Here is a 19798-nt window from a genome sequence, read left to right as displayed (position 1 = left end):
AGTTGGGTAGAGCAATAGTGAGTACACAGGATGTCAAAATTTTGCAGGATGATTTAAATAGTTTGGAGGACTGGGCTAAGGAGAATGGATGTCAATTTAATGTGGCAAAATATAAGGTTATGCATTTTGGGGTGAAAAGATTAGCAGCAGTATATCATATTGGTGGAACCGTACTCCGGGAGATTGACGAGGCCAGGAATTTGGGTGTTGGTGGATAGCGAGTTGAAGTTTAAGGGGGCACATCGCAAAAGTGGCTAAATCAGCTCATCAAATCACTTGGTTGCTGAAAAATACTTTAATAAGCAGAGACAAACAGGTTATTGTTCCTCTGTATCGAGCCTTGATAAAATCTCATCTAGACTACTGTGCCCAGATATGGATGCCAGGGTTCCTTCTTGATGGGGAGGAGGTGGAGAGGATCCAGAGACGAGTGACCAAGATGATAGCAGGTCTATGGAATGAACCTTATGAGAACAGGTTAAAGATTTGTGTTTTGCAGAAATTGGTTGATAGACAGAAAAGGGGTGATATGATTGAGACATTCAAATTACTGAAGGGTCTCTATAAGATTAATTCAGAAAATATTTTTGAGAATTGGACTGGTGGTGGGAGGACTAGGGGCCATACATGGAAGCTTGGCAAGAGTGTGGTTAGCAAACATGTTAGAGCTAGGTTATTTACTTGTAGAGTGGTGAATGAGTTGAATAAATTGCTAGCCTGTTGTGGGTGCCATGACTGTAAATGAGTTCAAGTTGAAGTATGATAGATACTGTGTGAATGTCGAATAGTTGCTCTTGACAGGGCCTCCTTGTAACTCTTGTTAGGGCCTCCCTCAATGAGTCTATGGACTCCTTGGAATTGCCCGTAATAATAATAATAATAATAATAATATATAATTTCTAGGTATCTTTAATTTATAGTCTAACCAAGTGGAAAAACTTCCAACAACTATCTGTAATCCAGATTATTTTAATATAAGGTAGAACACCTTATGGCTACTCGTATATGAAAATATGACTTCAGCAATACTTCAACACATGTCCAATAAGGGGGGTGCGAATCAATCGACCGTGAGATGCGGTGATTGATTCATTCAATCCAATACCCTTGGAGGGTAATGGATGGCAATGCTGTAGCCAATGAAGTTCTGACTGAGGCTCGGCTATTGCTGTTACCCTCCTGCCATGATCAGAGCTTTAATTGCTCACTAACACCTTATCCTACACTGTCCTCTACAGATAACGGGGAATATGAAAAGCATTCTAGCTTCGCCCCTTTAAGCCAGTCCTTATAAGGACTATAAGGACATGTCCAATAAGGTGTTTGAATACCCTTGGAGGGTAATGGATGGCAATGCTGTAACCAATGAAGTTCTAACTGAGGTTTGGCTATTGCTGTTACCCTCCTGCCATGATCACAGCTTTAATATCTCAATAACACCTTATCCCTACACTGTCCTCTACAGATAACGGGGAAGATAAAAAGCATTCTTGCTTCGCCCCTTTAAGCCAGTCCTTATAAGGACATGTCCAATAAGGATATGTGGTATGGGATTTACTAAGGCAAGTGATGTGATGTCATTAGCTTCTATATATGAGTTTCCCCAGTCCTGAAAATACTTCAAGTGCAAACTTTGTTTGCTTACACTCGGATAAAGGATTAAACCAAGTATATAATTTCTTGGTATCTTTAATTTATAATCTAACCAAGTGGAAAAACTTCCAACAACTATCTCTAATCAAGTGATGCCTATGATGTTTTTTAAAACTTGTTTACTGAATGATGTACTTGCATAATATCTCTGGAAACTCATTCCACTTGTTTACTATTCTCCAAGCAGGAAAATTAGTCCTGTGCTGACATCCTTTTTAACAATGCTATTGAACAATTTCCAGAGATGATCCTTTGCTCTTTCCCTCCAGCCATGTATTTAAAAATTTCTTCTGTAATCTATCATATAAAATCCATTTAGTACCTTAAATTTCTATTATATCCTTTTCTTCTCTGCCTATCAAACCATAAATCTTTAAAGCTCTCTCTTTCCACAAGAGATATCACTGTAAAAATGAGGTCTTATGAGGTCAACATCAAGAAGGTGTCATCTCTTCACAAGAGATGGCACCATCCTTGAAATCCTCTTCCTATCCCATGAAAATCACCTAGGCTACCAGATCACAGCAATCAACAGTAGACATATAAAGATCTTTATGAAGAGAAACAACAACTTTCTTCTTCCTACTCTTCAGTGTTCTTCTCAATATCCAAGTGATCCTCAGCTATTCTGTCCATTTTCACGTTTCCTGAAATTAAAGATGTCCTGTTTCTTGCAGTGCAATACAAATATTAATAACAGCTTATATTATCTTCAAATGCAAAAGTTATGCATTTTGGGTTGAACTTTTCAAACCACTTGAAGTCTCCAGTATATAGAGTGGTGGTCTCATGCCGGACAATGAAATCCATTTACTATTAAAAACATTCACAAACATCCATGTCCACATCAATGGCTGTGGGATTCAAACCTGCAGCCTTTAGATGGAATGAAGATAAACTATTAATTACCCAACTAGACTCGCAAAATGTCCTGGAAATATTTAAATCACCAGTCAGTCCATGTTGGTGAATTAAAAGACTTAATGTAAAATGATTTGTACGGAAGTTAGTTTGAGTCTTGAAAAAAGGAAAAAAAAAAAAAGAAGAAGCTGTTCAATAATAATCAGTTGAAATTTTTAGATCCCTCTCTAGCTTTGGAAAGGCTACAATAATCGTCTCCTGTCAAGAATCCACAAATCCATCCTCATGGATGATTCTGCCATAAAGACAAAGCAAATGATTCATGAAAGATTGTGGAAAGTGTTGCACCATCTCATTAATGGGTGTCATCTGATCCAGCAGCACTTGTGCAATATCAAAGCAGTGCAGATTTTAGCTTCACTGTTGAATAGCCTGCTATAGTATCCCAGACTGTTCAAAGAAGATAATTTTAGATTTTTCATCTTAAGGGCTAAGAATTTTCAGATAGGAAAATGTTACAAATGTTTAGTCAAGGCTCATTCTGAGTCACCGATTCATTGTCACAAAAGATTCTGTTATAGAGGCAGATGATGTGATGTTTGGCCATTTCATAAAAGATATCATCAGATCTTACAGTACTTACTTGACATTGAAGAAGAGATTTTTTTGCTCTCTTCTCACAAATGGCCTCATTTTAGTTTTTTTCCTTTTTAATTTCAAACTGAAGAGAAGAGAGGAAAATCTAAGGTTTCTTCTTTGCTTTTCGAGGGAGTAAGATGCTGCTGCTAATGCTTTGAAAACCTCTCTTTGAGAGTATCAGCTATTGCTTTCAAATCAGCACTGTGGATTGTAAGGATTGTAAGTAAACAGGTGGTATATACTTACTCAGTATATATTGGGTCCTTGAAATTGGGTCTATAAATTGGGTCCTTGAATCTTTTTAGATGTAAAAATATATGTATTCTGACCAATCATTTTTGAAAGCACTTCATTACAATCAAATTTTACTAGAGATGGGAATGTGTTCCAGTCATCTGATTATTTTTCCATTGTGATATCTGTGACAGAGTACATGGTTCCTCATGTAAAAGAGGGATGTCACAAGAAAATTATTGCTTCTATAAATGTCATTTTATACTTCCACCAGTGGAAGGAGGAACATAAAAAAATGTTAAGACAATAGCAGAGAATGTTTGAGTTAGCATATGATGTGTTACTTCCTGTGTTTAAGAGGGAAAGGTTACTGTTGTTGAGAATGCATTCAGTGATCCTCTCCATGTTAGTAGTATGTCCACTATCTCACTGAGTGTTGCTGCCATTTATATCTTACCAAACAAGAATGGGGAATGATAATTGCAAGATGAGATTATCAGGCTTGTTCTGAGAAATATCTGCACCTAGGTGATAGTGAAGTATTACAATAAGCAGTCCTGGGACAACTGTACATTGGTACTCAAGGAGAGACTTTTTGAAATGAGGTATGGTGGCCCCCTCTAAGGGCAGGTCCAGGATGATAATGTAGGATCCTCACTAGGTTTCAAATACGTTTCTTGCAGGCAGAAGCACCCTAGCATATTCTTCTGCAAGAGGACTGGATATCAGTGATATTCTGGTAGAATCCACAATAATTCCATTGTACGAGTATCTTAATTATTTTTAGGTATGTATATTTGACCTCCTGAAAGGATTTGCTTTTGCCAGTCTTAGATTTTTCCTTTGGGAGAAAGTGCGATGGACAGTGATCATCTGAAAAAAGCCTGAATTAAAGGCTTTTTTCATGCACAGAGAGATTAACTTAGTGACAAGAAAGGATATCACTATGAATAATTTCAGCTATGGTGATATAAACTAGAAGAAACATGCATGTAATAATGATTTTAAACAACATATGAGGAAGGGAGTAACAGTGCAAGAATCTAGTAGCAGCATCTGAAAATATGTCTGAGGAGAAAAAGAATGTTGATAGAAACTTGAGGAAGTTGTTGCAGAAGGTAAAGAAGAACAGTGTTGTTGGGAAAGTCACAGGCATGTTGCCCAGATATGATAAGAGTGAATTGAGAAGGAGAGCAGAGATAATGAATAGTAAGATGGCTGAATTGTGTGAGGCAAAGGGGGTTCACAATTTGTAAATCTGTGGAGTGAATTTGAAGGGAAGTTGGAATGGTATAAAGTTGATGGATTACATTTGAATGTGTTTGATGTTGGGCATTTAGAAAGGCTATTGTTTTCTGAAAAGGCACAGAGTCGAGAAGTTAATGCAGCAAATGATCAGAGTCTACCCGTGAAACAGAATAGCACAAATCAACAGACTGTACAGCAGGAGGAAGATGGATATTATTATTATTACGGGTATCTCCATGGAGTTAGTAGACTCATCGCGGGAGACCCAAACTAGCAAAACAATATCTATCATATCTCTTCTTGAATTCATTTACAGACAAAGAGCTCACAACTAAGTCAGGCAATAAATTCCACTCATTCACCACCCTCCAGGCAAAAAACCTTCACACCCTTGTTAATCACACTCTTCTTTAATTTCCAGGGATGACCTCTTGTTCTTCCATCACTATCGCACAGCTGAAACATATCCCCTGCATCAATCCTATAAAAACCTTTCAGTAATTTAAATGTTTCTATCATATCCCCTCTTCTCCGCCTATCAACCAACCTCTCCAATCCACAAGCTCTCAATCTATCAATGTAGGGAGCATTTTTTACATCACTCACCAAGTAAGTCACTCTTCTCTGAACCCTCTCCATAACCTCCTCATCTCCAAGGAATCCGGGTGACCAGACCTGAGCACAGTAATCCAAATGTGGAAGTATCAACACTTTATAAAGGGGAATAATAACCTCTTTCTTTCTGGATGTCAGTGTGTTCCTCAACAACCAAGTAATCCTATGTGCAATCTTGGACACCTTAGCAATGTGTCCCCTGAACTTCATCTCCCTATCTACCAATATCCCTAAGTCGCTAGGCTCATCAATCTCTTGGAGTACTGTTCCATCAATGTAATACACAGCTGGTAATCTTTTAATCCCAAAATGCATGACTTTACACTTTTCCAAACTGAAATGACATCCATTACCTTTTGCCCATTCTACCAGCTTATTTAAAACATCAGCTTGATTTTTTATTGCGCTACCCAACTTTGCATCATCAGCAAACAACTGAATATCTCCCTTTAAGTCATTTCCTATATCATTTATATACAAATCAAACAACAATCGCCCAAGCACAGAGCCCTGAGGCACACCACTGGTCACCTGCCTCATCCTGGACTCGGTTCCTCCATACACCACCTTCTGGTATCTCTCCCTGAGCCATTCTTCTGTCCATATCACCAATTTAGTATCCATTCCCATCTGCTCCAATTTGCATAACAGTGTTCCATGAGTATCCTGTCAAAAGCCTTAGCAAAATTCAGAAGTACCACTGTGTAGCCAGTTCCTTTGTCCAACTCAGATGTCATTCTGTTATGAAAAGTTAATAGATTGCTAAGGCAGGATCTACCTTTAACAAAACCATGTTGGCCTCTATAGAGTATCTTATCCTGATCCACCCATTCTTGAATTTTGTCTTTAACCAACTTTTCCAATACTTTTACCACCACTCCTGAGATGGTGATTGGTCTGTAATTAACTACTGCAGTTTCAGAGCCACCCTTATGCAAAGGAACCACTTTGTCTAACTTCCTCTCCCTAGGGACCATACCAGAGTTCAAACTTAAGTTAAATATCCAAGTAAGAGGGGTTGACAATTACTTTGCACATTCACACAACACCGAAGCTGATATTCCATCTAAACCTACAGCAGTGTTTGCATTTAAATTTTGCAATATATTAAATACTCTGATTTCTTAGCTTCAATTCTCACATTAGTTATTGCTACAGGTACAGAGATATCCTCACTTGGGTGATATACTTTTGAAAAGTGATCACTCAGTAGCTCGACTATTACATCTGATTTTGTCACCTCAATACCATCAGCACCCACTAAAGTTATCCTTCCAAAATCATTCTTCCTTTTACTTGCCACACAGTGGAAGAAACAGGAGATATGAGGATATGAGAAAATGAGGTTGAATATGGGATTATAGCAGCACAAGATGATGGAATGCATAAAGGTGAGGATGAGACAGGCAGAAATGGAAATCAGAGTCAGGATCAGGGAAACGGGTGTGCTCAAACCAAAGAGAGAGTTGGAGTATAGCAGCTAGAATAGAGAATGTTGGTGCTGGTAGAAAAACCTCAAACACAAAGCAATTGTTATGTTTATACATAAATGTAAGAAGTATTCTAAACAAGAGAGCTGAGTTTGTTACATTGATTGAGACGGTATGCCCAATTTTCTTTCTTTACCATGCTTGTTACTTTCCAGCCTGCACTTTATATTCTTCAGATCTGATCACCACCAACTGTCATGTACCTCCTCAATAACATTTTTTTTTTCCAGCACAGCTTGCTTGATCTCACTGTTCATCCATTTAACTCCTACTCTATTTACTCGCTTAACCCTCAGTATGCAGTCATACATTGCTTTTGTTAGATACTGCCTTGTGATCCTTTCTTTTAGTGTTGCACTTGATCAGCATTCATTTTAGAAATTATGGACTTTACAACCGTATTATAAATAACTATTTTAATTTCCCAATGTATTGACCTTCATGTTAAAGTCATCATCTGGAGTATATACAAATATACAAGGACAAGCTGAGTTACATTTCACACAGTATGCTAAAGAGACAATGATTTGATCAATGGTTATTCTGCTGGCATGACCTCTAGTGAAAAAATTTTTATATGTATATATATAAAAAAACAGACAAAAATTAATTAATTATTTAGAAACTACATCAAAGCTAAATTCTATCTAAGATAACATAAGAGAAACATTCTTTCATATAGATAGTTTTCTTACACTAACAATGATGTCCTATGGTATATTCCGGTAATTGGATCACATTTTTTTTTTTAATAAGCTATATAAAACACAATGAATTAATAAAAGACCCGACAAGTTTTGTAAGTCGTTTGACTTACATCTTCAGGGGTAAAAGGTAACTGAAAGTTAAAACAACAAAAAAGAGATTAACAGTTCATACTATACAGTTGTAGCCGTCTGACTATTCTTAAAATTAAAAATCAGAATGCAGATTCAAAGCAGTGCTGGGTTTAAACAATGCTGGATGATGCCACGTTCTGTTGTTCAGGTTCATAATGTCCGAGGTCTGACTGAGGTATATTTTTTATTAAAGCTGACCAAGCTTGGTGGAGAATTAATCCTTGATTTTTATTGCATTGTGTTGGTATTTTAAACATGTTTGCAGCTTGTTTAAGGGACAGAGCATATAACATTTCCAGCACAGAGAAACAAAGAATTAGAATATCTAACACAGATCTTTCAAAAGAATGGTTATGAAACCAAGACTATCAAAAAAATCCTCCACACACCTCCTACAAGCAACTCTCAGAAACAAGATTTCAAAAATGCTGTCACGCTTCCATTTCAAAAATGTTACAGACAAGATGGCTAAATTATTTAACAAATACAACATCAAAGTAGCCTTTCTGCTGCTGGAAAAAATTTCGAGATTTCTACATCACCCGAAACCTCCTCATCATCCTTTAAAAAAACCAGGTGTTTACAACATTTATTGTTCTTGCGGCATCTGCTACATAGGGCAGACAGGAAGATCTGGGGAAATTCGCATGAACGAACACCAAAAGGATGTACAAATAAGAAGAGAACAAAAAACAGGTCTAGCTTTCCATACCATTTCCACCGGCCACAATGTACTATGGCAGAATACAAACATGTCATACATAGGAAAAAACTGTTACATAAGGAAATTTAAAGAAGCTGCAAACATGCTTAAAATACCAAAACAATGCAATAAAAATCAAGGATTAATTCTCCACCAAGTTTGGTCAGCTTTAATAAAAAAATATACCTCAGTCAGACCTCAGACATTATGAACATGAACAACAGAACGTGGCATCATCCAGCATTGTTTAGACCCAGCACTGCTTTGAATCTGCATCCTGATTTTTAATTTTATGAATAGTCAGATGGTTACAACTGTATAGTATGAACTGTTAATCTCTTTTTTGCTGTTTTTAACTTTCAGTTACCTTTTACCCCTGAAGATGTAAGTCAAATGACTTACGAAACTTGTCAGGTCTTTTATTAATTCCTTGTGTTTTATATAGTTTATTAAAAAAAAAAAAATGTGGTCCAATTACCGGAATATACCATGTGAACTTCTAAACCACAGAAACCTCCACTTACAATGATGTCCTAATTTTGCATGACAATTGTTATATTAGATTTAAGATTCTGGATTATCTACAGTCCTGTTTATAGTTAACTCTCAGGGAGAAAGATTCCGTGAGTAGAATATGTGCCTTCCATATGCTTGGGAACAATAACGATGGGATTTTTAGACCATTGTTATTGTTCAGATTAGGGTGGTTTGATAAGAATCTCACAGGCTTCCTTAAATTTACATTCATGCCATGTTTGGTGTGATGTAAACAACTGGTGCTTTTCCAGTCAATTCTATGTAAAGTGCTCAGGGCATGATCAGAAAGGCCAGCTTTACCATAGTTATTATATTTAATGTGTCATTTATGTTCTTTTTGTCTGATAGGAATTGTGCATCCTGTTTCCCCTATATATGGAAGATTACAGGTGTAATAAATACGATATACTCCAGGGTGGGCCAGCAGAGGGAGTGGATCTTTGGATGAGTTGAGTAAGGCTGTATCCTTTAATGATGTCCCTTTAATGTAAGGAATGGTTATAGTTTTATTGTAGTCTGATTTTTCTTTGTTTTTTATTGAGGTCTTTGTAGAGAATTTTTTTAATAGTGTTTCGGCTGTAACCATTTTTTTTTTTTGGAAAGTATTGCTGATAACTTTAAATTCGTCTTTAAGCACTTGTTCATTGGAGCAAATCTTCAAAGCCCTGTTTTTTTAGAGTATTAGGTGTCATTAATACTCTAAAAAAAAACAGACAAAAAGAACATAAACGACACATTAAATATAATAACTATGGTGAAGCTGACCTTTCTGATCATGCCCTAAACAATTTACATAGAATTGACTAGAAAAGCACCAGTTGTTTACATCACACCAAAACATGGTATGAACATAAATTTAAGAAAGCCTGTGAGATTCTTATCAACCACCCTAATCTGAACAATAACGATAATCTAAAAATCCCAAGCATATGGAAGGTACGTATTCTACTCACGGAACCGTTCTCCCTGAGAGTTAACTATAAACAGGACTATAGATAATCCAGAATCTTAAATCTAATATAACAATTGTCATGTTAAATTAGGACATCATTGTTACTGTAAGAAAACTATTACGAAAGAATATTTCTCTTATGTTATCTTAAATAGAATTTAGCTTTCGTGTAGTTTCTAAATAATTAATCTGTTTTTTTTTTTTTATATTATATATATATACATATAATTTTTTTTTTTTCACTACAGGTTATGCCAGTAGAATAACCGTTGATCAAATCATTGTCTCTTTAGCATACTGTGTGAAATGTAACTCAGCTTGTCCTTGTATATTTGTATATACTCCAGGTGATGACCTTGATATGAAGGTCTAAACGTCGGGAAATTAAAATAGTTATTTTTAACACGGTTGTAAAGTCCATAATTTCTAAAATGAATGCTGATCAAGTGCAACACTAAAAGAAAGGATCGCAAGGCAGTATCTAACAAAAGCAATATATGACTGCATTTACTCTGGGTTAAGCGAGTAAATACAGTAGGAGTTAAATGGATGAACAGTGAGATCAAGCAAGTTGTGCTGGGAAAAAAATGTTATGGAGAAAGTACACGACAGTTGGTGGTGGTGATCAGATCTGAAGAGTATAAAGTGCAGGCTAGAAAGGTAACAAGCATGGTAAAGAAAGAAAAGGAGCAGTATGAGAGAAGATTGGATGGTCAGGCCAAGTTTAACTCAAGGGAATTTTTCTGCTATACAGAAAGCAAGAGAAAGAATAATTATGGCAGATTAACATTGGTGGATAGTCATGGTAGCAGACTAACAGTTGCAAAGGATATAGTGGAATTATCAAATGAGCACTTTATAAGCATATATCATACTGGTGTAAATGATGTGGTGGAATTTATAGAAGAGGAAAGTATTAGGAGAATCGGAAGTGAAAGAAACATAGGTATATCAGATGTCGGCTGGGTTAGATGTGAATAAGGCTGTGGGAATGGATGACATATCACCACATATTCTTAAGGAATGTGCACCACAGTTGGTTATGCCCTTGACCTGGTTATTTAATGAAAGTCTTGCAGTGGGTAGGGTTCTTAAAAAGTGGAAAGAAGGCAAAATAATACCATTCCACAAGCATGGTTCTAAGACAGAAGTCTCCAACTATAGGCCAGTCAGTATAACTGCAGTTGTGGTCAAGGTGTTGGAGAAATTGATAAGGAATAGAATACAGAATTGGGTTGATAGACATAGCATTCATTCTTTATGATGGCCAGCATGGATTTGTAAAGGGTAGGTCCTGTTTTAACACTTTACTTGCATTTTATGATAGGGTAACGAGTTAGATAAGGGAGAATCATATGCAATGATATTCTTGGACTTTTGCAAAAGCATTTGATAGATTACCACATAAGTTGGTGCACAAGCTGCAGAGGATGGGAATAGATAGTATATGGATCGAAGATTGGCTCTCTGAACGATACCAGCAAATTGTGTATGGTGAAGCAGTGTCTCAAAAAAGGAGGGTAAACAGTAGGGTGTCCCAGGGTTCTGTTCTGTTCTGTCCCTTGGGCCTCCCCCTACTGTTTAACCTTGTTTGTAAACATGTATCATGTTTACCACGTAACTTGCTTGTAAACATATATCATGTGGACTGACTGGAGATCTTCAGTTAATTTGTTGATGATGCAAAGCTGTGAAGAATTATAAGTAACACTACTGATGTTCATTCCCTTCAGGAAGATTTGAATAGACTTTTGACTGGGACACAGGAGTGGGGTTGTAGTTTTAATAATCAATGCAGAAATATAAGCTGTGTACTATATTGATGGTGCCATACTGCAGGAAGTGGATGAGATTAGAGATTTGGGAGAGATGGCATAGTGTTTAGAGGGCATATTGCTAGTGTTGAAAAGGCTGCACATAGGAGTGCAACTACGATAAGAAGTACTTTAACGTGTAGGGATACGGAACTGGTTATGGCACTGTATAAAGCACTGGTCAGAGCACACTTGGACTATTGTGCTCAAATGTGGTCACCTGATTTTCAGTGTGATGTGGAGAAATTGGAGAGGATCCAGAGGTGAGTGACTAAGACAATATCAGAACTTTGGACTTCTGGCTATGGATGGAGGGTGAAAAAATGTGAATTGCAGAGTTTAGTGGATAGGAGGAAAAGACGTGATATGATAGAGAAATTTAAGTCAGTGATAGGATTTTATTGGATTAATCCAGATGAGATTATAAAATGAGTAGAAGGTGAGAGGGGAAAACACCAAAGGTGATCCCTGGAAGTTATGTAAGAGTGTGGTGAAGAGGGGTGTGAGTAGATTTTTTCATGGAGAATTGTCAGTGAATGGAACATATTATCAGAATGTGTTGTTAATGCAAGGAGTGCTAAGGATTTTAAGATTTGATATGATAAATATGTTGTTAGCTGAATGAATCTCCCACGATTAGTCTGCCGACTCCGTTGAGGATGCAATAATAATAATTATGGGATACTAAGGCAACTGATGTGAAGTTATTAGCCTCTATATACAAGTAGCCCAGTAATGAAGTTACTACAGAAGCAAACTTTGCTTGCTTACACTTGAATAAAGGGTGATACCAAGAATTATATTCTTGGTATATTTAACTTATAATATAACCAAGTGAAAAAAAAAAACTTTCAACAATAAGATGAAAACAGGATAATTTTGGGGAGTTGGTGCAATTGTCTTAATTTTTTCTTTCAAGCTTGGTTGTAAAAAATACCCAATTTGCTTTCCAAAATTGAAATGTCAGCAAAAAGGGACAAAATTAGATGTAACCACACTCATATAGGCCTGTGCTCTGAATGTGGTACTAACCCTATGACTAGAGTTGCCAGATTTTGGAAAACCAAATATGGGACATGGGTCACCCATGTACCGTATTTGGTTTTCGGAATACAGGACAATTTTGGCGAGTTGGTTTTACAAAATAAGTATCAATACTTTTGGAACAGGAACTCGAAATGCTCAATTTGTGTTTCTGAGTGTTAATGTGTTGTGTAATATCTGATCATCCCCCATGTGCAATATTAAATGTTCATCTACAGATTTTGCATTCAAGTTCGTTGTTATGCTTTCCTTTTGCAATAAAATTCCAGTCTTTTGAATAATTGTTAAAAACGCGCACTTTCATTTTGGCATTGTTAAGGGCTTAAGGAAAGAAACAAAATTTAATTTACCTTTGTATAATTAATAAAGAAAATTAATTTACCTTTAATTATATATTAACCAAATATCACACATTTGAAAAAGGCAAGATATTATTTTTTAATAATTATTGAAATAACATCCACGTACTGTACCAATACCAGACCACACAATGTCCAAATAAGAACTGTTTGAAAATAAGCAAATGTAATATATCTGTACAGAATTATAATAAATGGTTATACTAAATAAAAAGCGACCAATGAAAGATACCGACACTGCCATGCTGCTGCCGTAAACTGAACACAATTAATTTCCTCGAATTGTCAGTTTTTATAGCTTACAAATCAATTGAAGTTGTATTATTCAAAAAGAATATTGAAAATTATAATTGTTTAACATAATATTTATAATTTTATCTTTTCATTAAAATACAGGACATTAGGTTGTCCCTACGAGTACAATACGGGACAGCAAAATTCGATGTAAAATACGAGACAGTCCTGTATATACAGGATGTCCAGCAAGCCTACCTAAGACTGTTGTCAGATAATTAGTATTGGTGTTAGCAAATTTAAGGTCAGGGTTAAAACCCCAACACCACGTGATTCTGTTAAAGCAAATAGGTAGTTTGGGGTTATGTATTATATCAAAGGAAATGTCTTCTGCTACTGTTTCACACATTCACCATTTTTGTTAGTTTGTTGATATCCCTAAGCCACAATAAAGCTGTTAAATTCTCCAGTAAATATGTAAACATTTGCTAGTGGTATCTTAAGGCAATTACTATCCTTCAAACTTTGTGCTGGTGATCTAAAGAGAAGACTACAAAGTTTCCTACTTCCAAGCTGACGACTTTACTGTTATTATATCTAATATGATTAAAGGATGAGGTGCTCATCTCTAATTTTATAAAGACAGCACTTCCATATTTTTTACGCATCAATTATCTTCATTCTTGAAAAATGAAGTCACTCTGACTATTTATTATTATTATTATTCAGAGAAATTTGTCTCCATGATGGGAAAAAAAATGCTGCTATCATTAGATTATCCAGAGGGCATCACGAGGAGGTGACAGACAGATGGATTAAACATTAAAAACTATGATATCATATGACAAGATAGGCCTACTGACCAAAATGGAGGAGGGCTTCTGACACTAAACCAAAACTTGTCATATAAAGTTGTTGAACTAGACAGTAGCAGAAGGAACTGAAATACAAGGAATCCAATACTGGAACCAAGTAAAGGCCATTAAACATATTCAATTGTTATCATCCTCCTAACAAACCTGGACCAAATATTTCTAGCCTATCCCATCTCATTGAAGAAAACTCCATTATCTTAGGAGACATGAATAGCAAATACTTGTTATGGGGTTCTGAGGAAATGAACTCAAGAGGAGAAAACTTGGATAATTTCTTAGATGAAACAGGACTAATAACTCTCAACAGTGGAGAAAAAACTCCATTATCTTAATCTTATGGTGCAAAAATGCCCTAGATATTATTGCGGTGTCCCCAGATCTTCAGGACAAAGCTATTTGGTCTGTTTTGGAATCAGTAGGAAGCGACAATACCCAATATTAACTAACCTGAACCCAAAAATTACCAGACCCACTGAAAAAATAAAATATGTTTTATGTTGTAATAGGTTTCACGGTATGATAAGAACACAGATGGTTAAGAAAATAACTATTTATTAACTTAAAAGCTAATATTTCGCTGGTATTATAAAAACTAATATTTCGCTGGTATTATATCCAGCATCTTCAGAGCACACAACACAAAGTTTGTTACAAATGCATGACAACCACAATCCAGTGTAACAGTATGGCTAGTATAAGTAATTGCAGCAACTACGCACAGTATTTAAACCTTATGTAAAATTAGCAACTCTCATCCATTCACCTAAGGACAAATGCACTCCTTTATCACATCCAGGAGTCTATGAAGTGCCCTGTTCTTGCCATCAAGCTTACTATGGACAGACAGGAAGAAATGTGGACATCCGCCTCAGTGAACACAAAAAATATATCCGACACTTTTGCTATGGTAAGTCAGGTCTGGCAGACCATGCTTTGGATACCCCTGCACACAGGATCAATTGGAAAGAAACATAAGTAATGCACAGAAGCTTCTACAAGTCAGAGAGGTTGTTCCTGGAATCAACAGAAGCCTTAAAACATACTCCAAACCTTAACAAGTATGGCTGTATAAATCTACCAAAGATGGAGACAGTCATCCTAAGACCAAATTAATATTTATTACTTTTATTTTTTATTTTATTTTATATTTTTTTCAAACTTTCTAAGACTATCATTTAGACTACTATTTCAAAACTTTGAACTTTTTTTTTTTTAAACCTAGATGGCGCCATATTAGGACTTTAGTCTTGTGTTGCACGCTGCAATTACTTATGCTAGCCCCACTGTTACACCGAATTGTGGTTGTCTTGCATTTGTAACAAACTTTGTGTTGTGTGCTCTAAAGAAGCTGGATATAATACCAGCGAAATATTAGCTTTTAAGTTAATAAATAGTTATTTTCTTAACTATCTGTGTTCTTATCATACCGTAAAACCTATTACAACATGTCTGACGAACACATAAGCCTATCCACGTGTAAAAATATGTTTTAATAAGGGAATACCATGAGCAGACATATAAATACAAAATTAATAATGGAAAAAATCAGGTAAAAAGATTATTTAATAGTATAATTTTCACCTGCGTGTCACAGGCATCTTCAGTACATTTTAAGCTAAAATTAAACAATAATTTTGACAATTCCAAAAAGCGCCACCTAAGAGTAGTTAATGTAAGATAACTAAAAAGGTCAATAAATTTCCTAACTAAAAAATAAATATATATATATATATATACAAAAAAAAAAGTTAGGAAAGATTAGCTGATTTATAAAGTACTATCTTCCATCAAGGAGATAAACGTAAACCATCGGATCTGTTTAAGTTAGGAGAGTGAAGTAAAGTTTCACATGTTCCTATCCCTTATGTACAAGGAATTAGTGAACGTATAGCAAAAGTTTTAAAACCACTGAATATTTTTGTTGCCTTTTGACCATTCAGAAAAATCTCCACCTTTCTCACTTCTCCTAAGGACAGGCTTCCACATCTTAATTATCCAGGTGTCTACCAGATTCCTTGCTCTTGTGGATTATCTTATTTCGGACAAACAGGAAGATCTGCTTCTATTCGGCTAGAAGAACACCAGTCTTATATTCAATACCCTGAACCTGAACAGTCTGGACTTGCAGAACATGCCATCATCACTAGACACAGAGTTCACTGGAAAAAGACAAGAGTCTTTCACAAAAGTCGGTTCCTCATGGAACGGCTTTATAAAGAAGCATGTGAAACTTTACTTCACTCTCCTAACTTAAATAGATCCGATGGTTTACGTCTATTCCCTTTATGGGAGATAATACTTTATAAATCAGCTAATCTTTCCTAACTTTTTTTTATATATATATATATATATATATATATATATATATATTTTTTTTTTTTTTTATTTATTTATTTATTTTTTTTTTTTTAATTAGGAAATTTATTGACCTTTTTAGTTGTCTTACATTAGCTACTTAGGTGGCGCTTTTTGGAATTGTCAGTTATTGTTTAATTTTAGCTTAAAATGTACTGAAGATGCCTGTGACACGTAGGTGAAAATTATACTATTAAATAATCTTTTTACCTGAGTTTTTCCGTTATTAATTTTGTATTTAAAATAAAATATCTTTGGAACTTCCAAAAGACAAATACGGAGAAATACAAGTATGAAGTAAACAAAATGCTGAAAGATCACACATACCATGATGACCTAGACAAAGATAACTTGAAAAGAATACTATCCTAAACAGCAAAGAAAAGTATTCCAAATGGCTACAGAGAAAAGTTATTTCAACCTACACAAAAGTTCAGCAGGAACTTGCCAGTAAAATAACTAAAAGAAAAGAATTAATTAACATCTTAAAAATTGGAAGTTCTCCAGAAACCAGGATTTAGTACAAACAAATGCTGAAATTAAAGAAAAATTTAATATATCACAAAGAACTAGGTGACAAGAATTTTGGTACAACTTAAATCCAAATACTTCAGATACCAAACTTTGGAAACTGACTGATAATTTACAAAGAGACCTACCAATGGCAAGTGAGACTAACAAACTAAAAGACCCAGATGGAAATATCAAAATTAGAGACAGAGAGATCTCAAATAGTTCACATTTAGAATATTTCTAAATGTGAACTTTAAAACAACCCCGAAACAACTCACGAACAACCCAGAAAAGGTGGTGTATAAAATACACGAATTTGACCTCTATGGTCTGGTGTAATAATACCATGGGATAAAAAATAAAAAAATAAAAAATGTTTATTATTATTACAAGCTACTCAATGGAGTCCTTAGATTCACTGATAGAGGCACTAAACATCATGGCAAGCACTATCCAACATTTGCTTTGAACTCATCACAATCATGGCATCCACAACAGACTGACAATCTATTCCACTCATTCACTGCTCTCCAAGCAAAAAATCTAGTTCTAACACCTTTGCTAACTACACTCTTGCTCAGTTTCCAAGGATTGTCCCTAGTTCTCCCACCACCAGACCTGTTCTGAAAAATTTCCTCTATATTAATCTTGTAAAAACTATTCAGTAATTTGTATTTGTATGTCTCAATCATATCACCCCCTTTCTCCATGTCAACCAATTTCTGTAACCCACAAATCTTCAGCCTGTTCTCGTAAGCTTCATTCCACAGACCTGCTACCAAATTGGTCACTCGCCTCTGGATCCTCTCCAACTCTTCCTCATCACCAAGAAATCCAGGTGACCAGATCCACATACAGTTATCAAGATGAGGTCTTATCAAGGCTCAATAAAAGAGGAACAATAACTTGCTTGTCTCTACTCATCAAAGTATTCTTCAGTAACCAGTAATCCAGTGAGCTGCTTTAGCTACTTTTGCTATGTGTCTTCTAAACTTGAACTCCCTATCCACTAAGACTCCCAAATTTCTGACCTCGTCAATTTCCTGGAGTACAGTTTCATCAATGTGGTATACAGTTGGTAATCTTTCCACACCAAAATGCATAATTTTACACTTTGCCAAATGAAACTGACATCCATTCTCCTTTTCCCAGACTACCAGTCTATCCAAATCATCCTGCAAAAGTTTACCATCAATCTGTATTAACTATTGCTCTACACAATTTTGCATCATCAGCAAACAACAAAACAGTTCCTCTCAGATTCTTTCCTATATCATTTATGTACAAATTAAACAGTAGCAACCCAAGAACAGAGTGGCTAGTGACACACCACTAGTCAAATGCTTTCTTCTGGACTCTACTCCTGAATAAACTACTCTCTGATATCTCCCCATCAACCACTCTCTTATACACCTCACCAAATCTATATCCATCCCCAAGTACTGCAAGTTACTGGATTACTAGATTAGAACTCCATGTGGTATCCTGACAAAGGCTTCTGCAAAGTCCAGCAGTATCACTGTAAACCCATTACCTTTATCCAACTCAGCTGTAGCAACAGCATGTTATTGAAGCATGACCTACCCTTTACCAAATCATGTTGCTCCCATACAGTGTCCCATTTCTGTCTATCCATTCCTGTATTTTGCTCTTGACCAACTTCTCCAGTACCTTTACAACAACTCCTGATCGGTCAGTAATTTGTTACAACAGTCTTGGAGTCTCCTTTATGCAATGAAAATTATCCCCCCCCCTCTTTTCACCTCTTGGGACTAATCTGGATATAATGTGGATATATCATGGCCTTGATATATCCACATGTGGATTACTGTGCTTAAGTCTGGTCTTCTGGATTTCTTCAGGATGAGTAAGCAGTGGAGAAGATTCAAAGGCAAGTAACCAAGATGGTGAATGGTCTGTGGAATGTTCCCTATGAAGATATGTCAAGGGTGTTTGGATTGCAGAAGTTGGCTGACAGGAGAAAAAGAGGGGGATATGACAGAAATCTTTGGTTATAGGAAAGAAATCTTTGGTTATAGGATTGATGCAGGTAAAATGCTTTGGCACTTGGCTGGAGGGACCAGAACAAGATGTCATCCCTTGAAGTTGAATAAAAGTGTTGTTAGTAGGGGTGTGAATACTAAATTTTTTGCTTGGAGAGTTGTGAATGAGTGGAATGGGTTGCCAGATTCAGTTTTGAGTGTTTTGTCTGTTAATGGGTTCAAGGAAAGGTATGATAGATTGCATGGATAGTTTGCATCTCCTGTGATGAGTCTTTGGACTCCATGTATGCACCCATACAACAATAAGAATATTTTTTTTGACAGATTTACAATTAGACCACATCTCGACTTCAAAAGATAAAATTATAAAGAGAACTTCACTTACCAAACCTCTGCAAAAAGAGAGGGCTGCTGAACTATCAGGATGGGTATCAGAATAACCATGATAGTAACAATTAGATAAATATGGACGGTTCTGGGATGTATTTAACAACTTCCTGGTTTTGATACTCTCAGATACAAATAAGTTCTGGTTTTTCAAAAGATGCAACTTAAACAATTGACCTAAAGCAAAAATATCCAGCAGCAGTATTTCATCTTTCATATTATGTATGGTATCATTCCGATGTAATGTTTTGTTGGCAAGTGGTGAATGGATCACTTCATATGGAGGAACTGGTATAAAAAAGAAAATGAAAATAGATATAAAAAGAGATTAAATAACATCAAAAAAAAATATAGCTATGGCTATGGACAACTGATCATATAAAAATCATATCAATACACTTAAGCAGACTGCTTTGATAATAATTAGTTCTTGTGTTTAAGAT

At 35.8% G+C, this 19798-nt stretch overlaps 1 protein-coding gene across 1 annotated transcript in view; it reads right to left on the bottom strand.

Moving 5' to 3' along the window:
- The window catches only part of LOC150097452 (A disintegrin and metalloproteinase with thrombospondin motifs adt-2-like), a gene marked incomplete at its 3' end in the record, with an annotated part of 681635 nt that extends 662063 nt beyond the window's left edge, over positions 1-19572 (bottom strand). Inside the window, exon 1 of the mRNA XM_090406923.1 lies at positions 19354-19572. Within this exon, the coding sequence (XP_090263049.1) occupies positions 19354-19572 (219 nt within the window). The remainder of the gene's footprint in view (positions 1-19353) is intronic.
- Between the last annotated feature and the right edge of the window lie 226 nt (positions 19573-19798).

Source organism: Typopeltis vanoorti, chromosome 17 (genome assembly GCF_054136105.1).
Source record: "Typopeltis vanoorti isolate ZY-2024b chromosome 17, IOZ_Tvanoo_1.0, whole genome shotgun sequence".
NCBI classification, from domain to species: domain Eukaryota; kingdom Metazoa; phylum Arthropoda; class Arachnida; order Uropygi; family Thelyphonidae; genus Typopeltis; species Typopeltis vanoorti.
The sequence above is the reverse complement of the archived record's forward strand: the minus strand, read 5'-3'. Positions and strand labels throughout refer to the sequence as shown.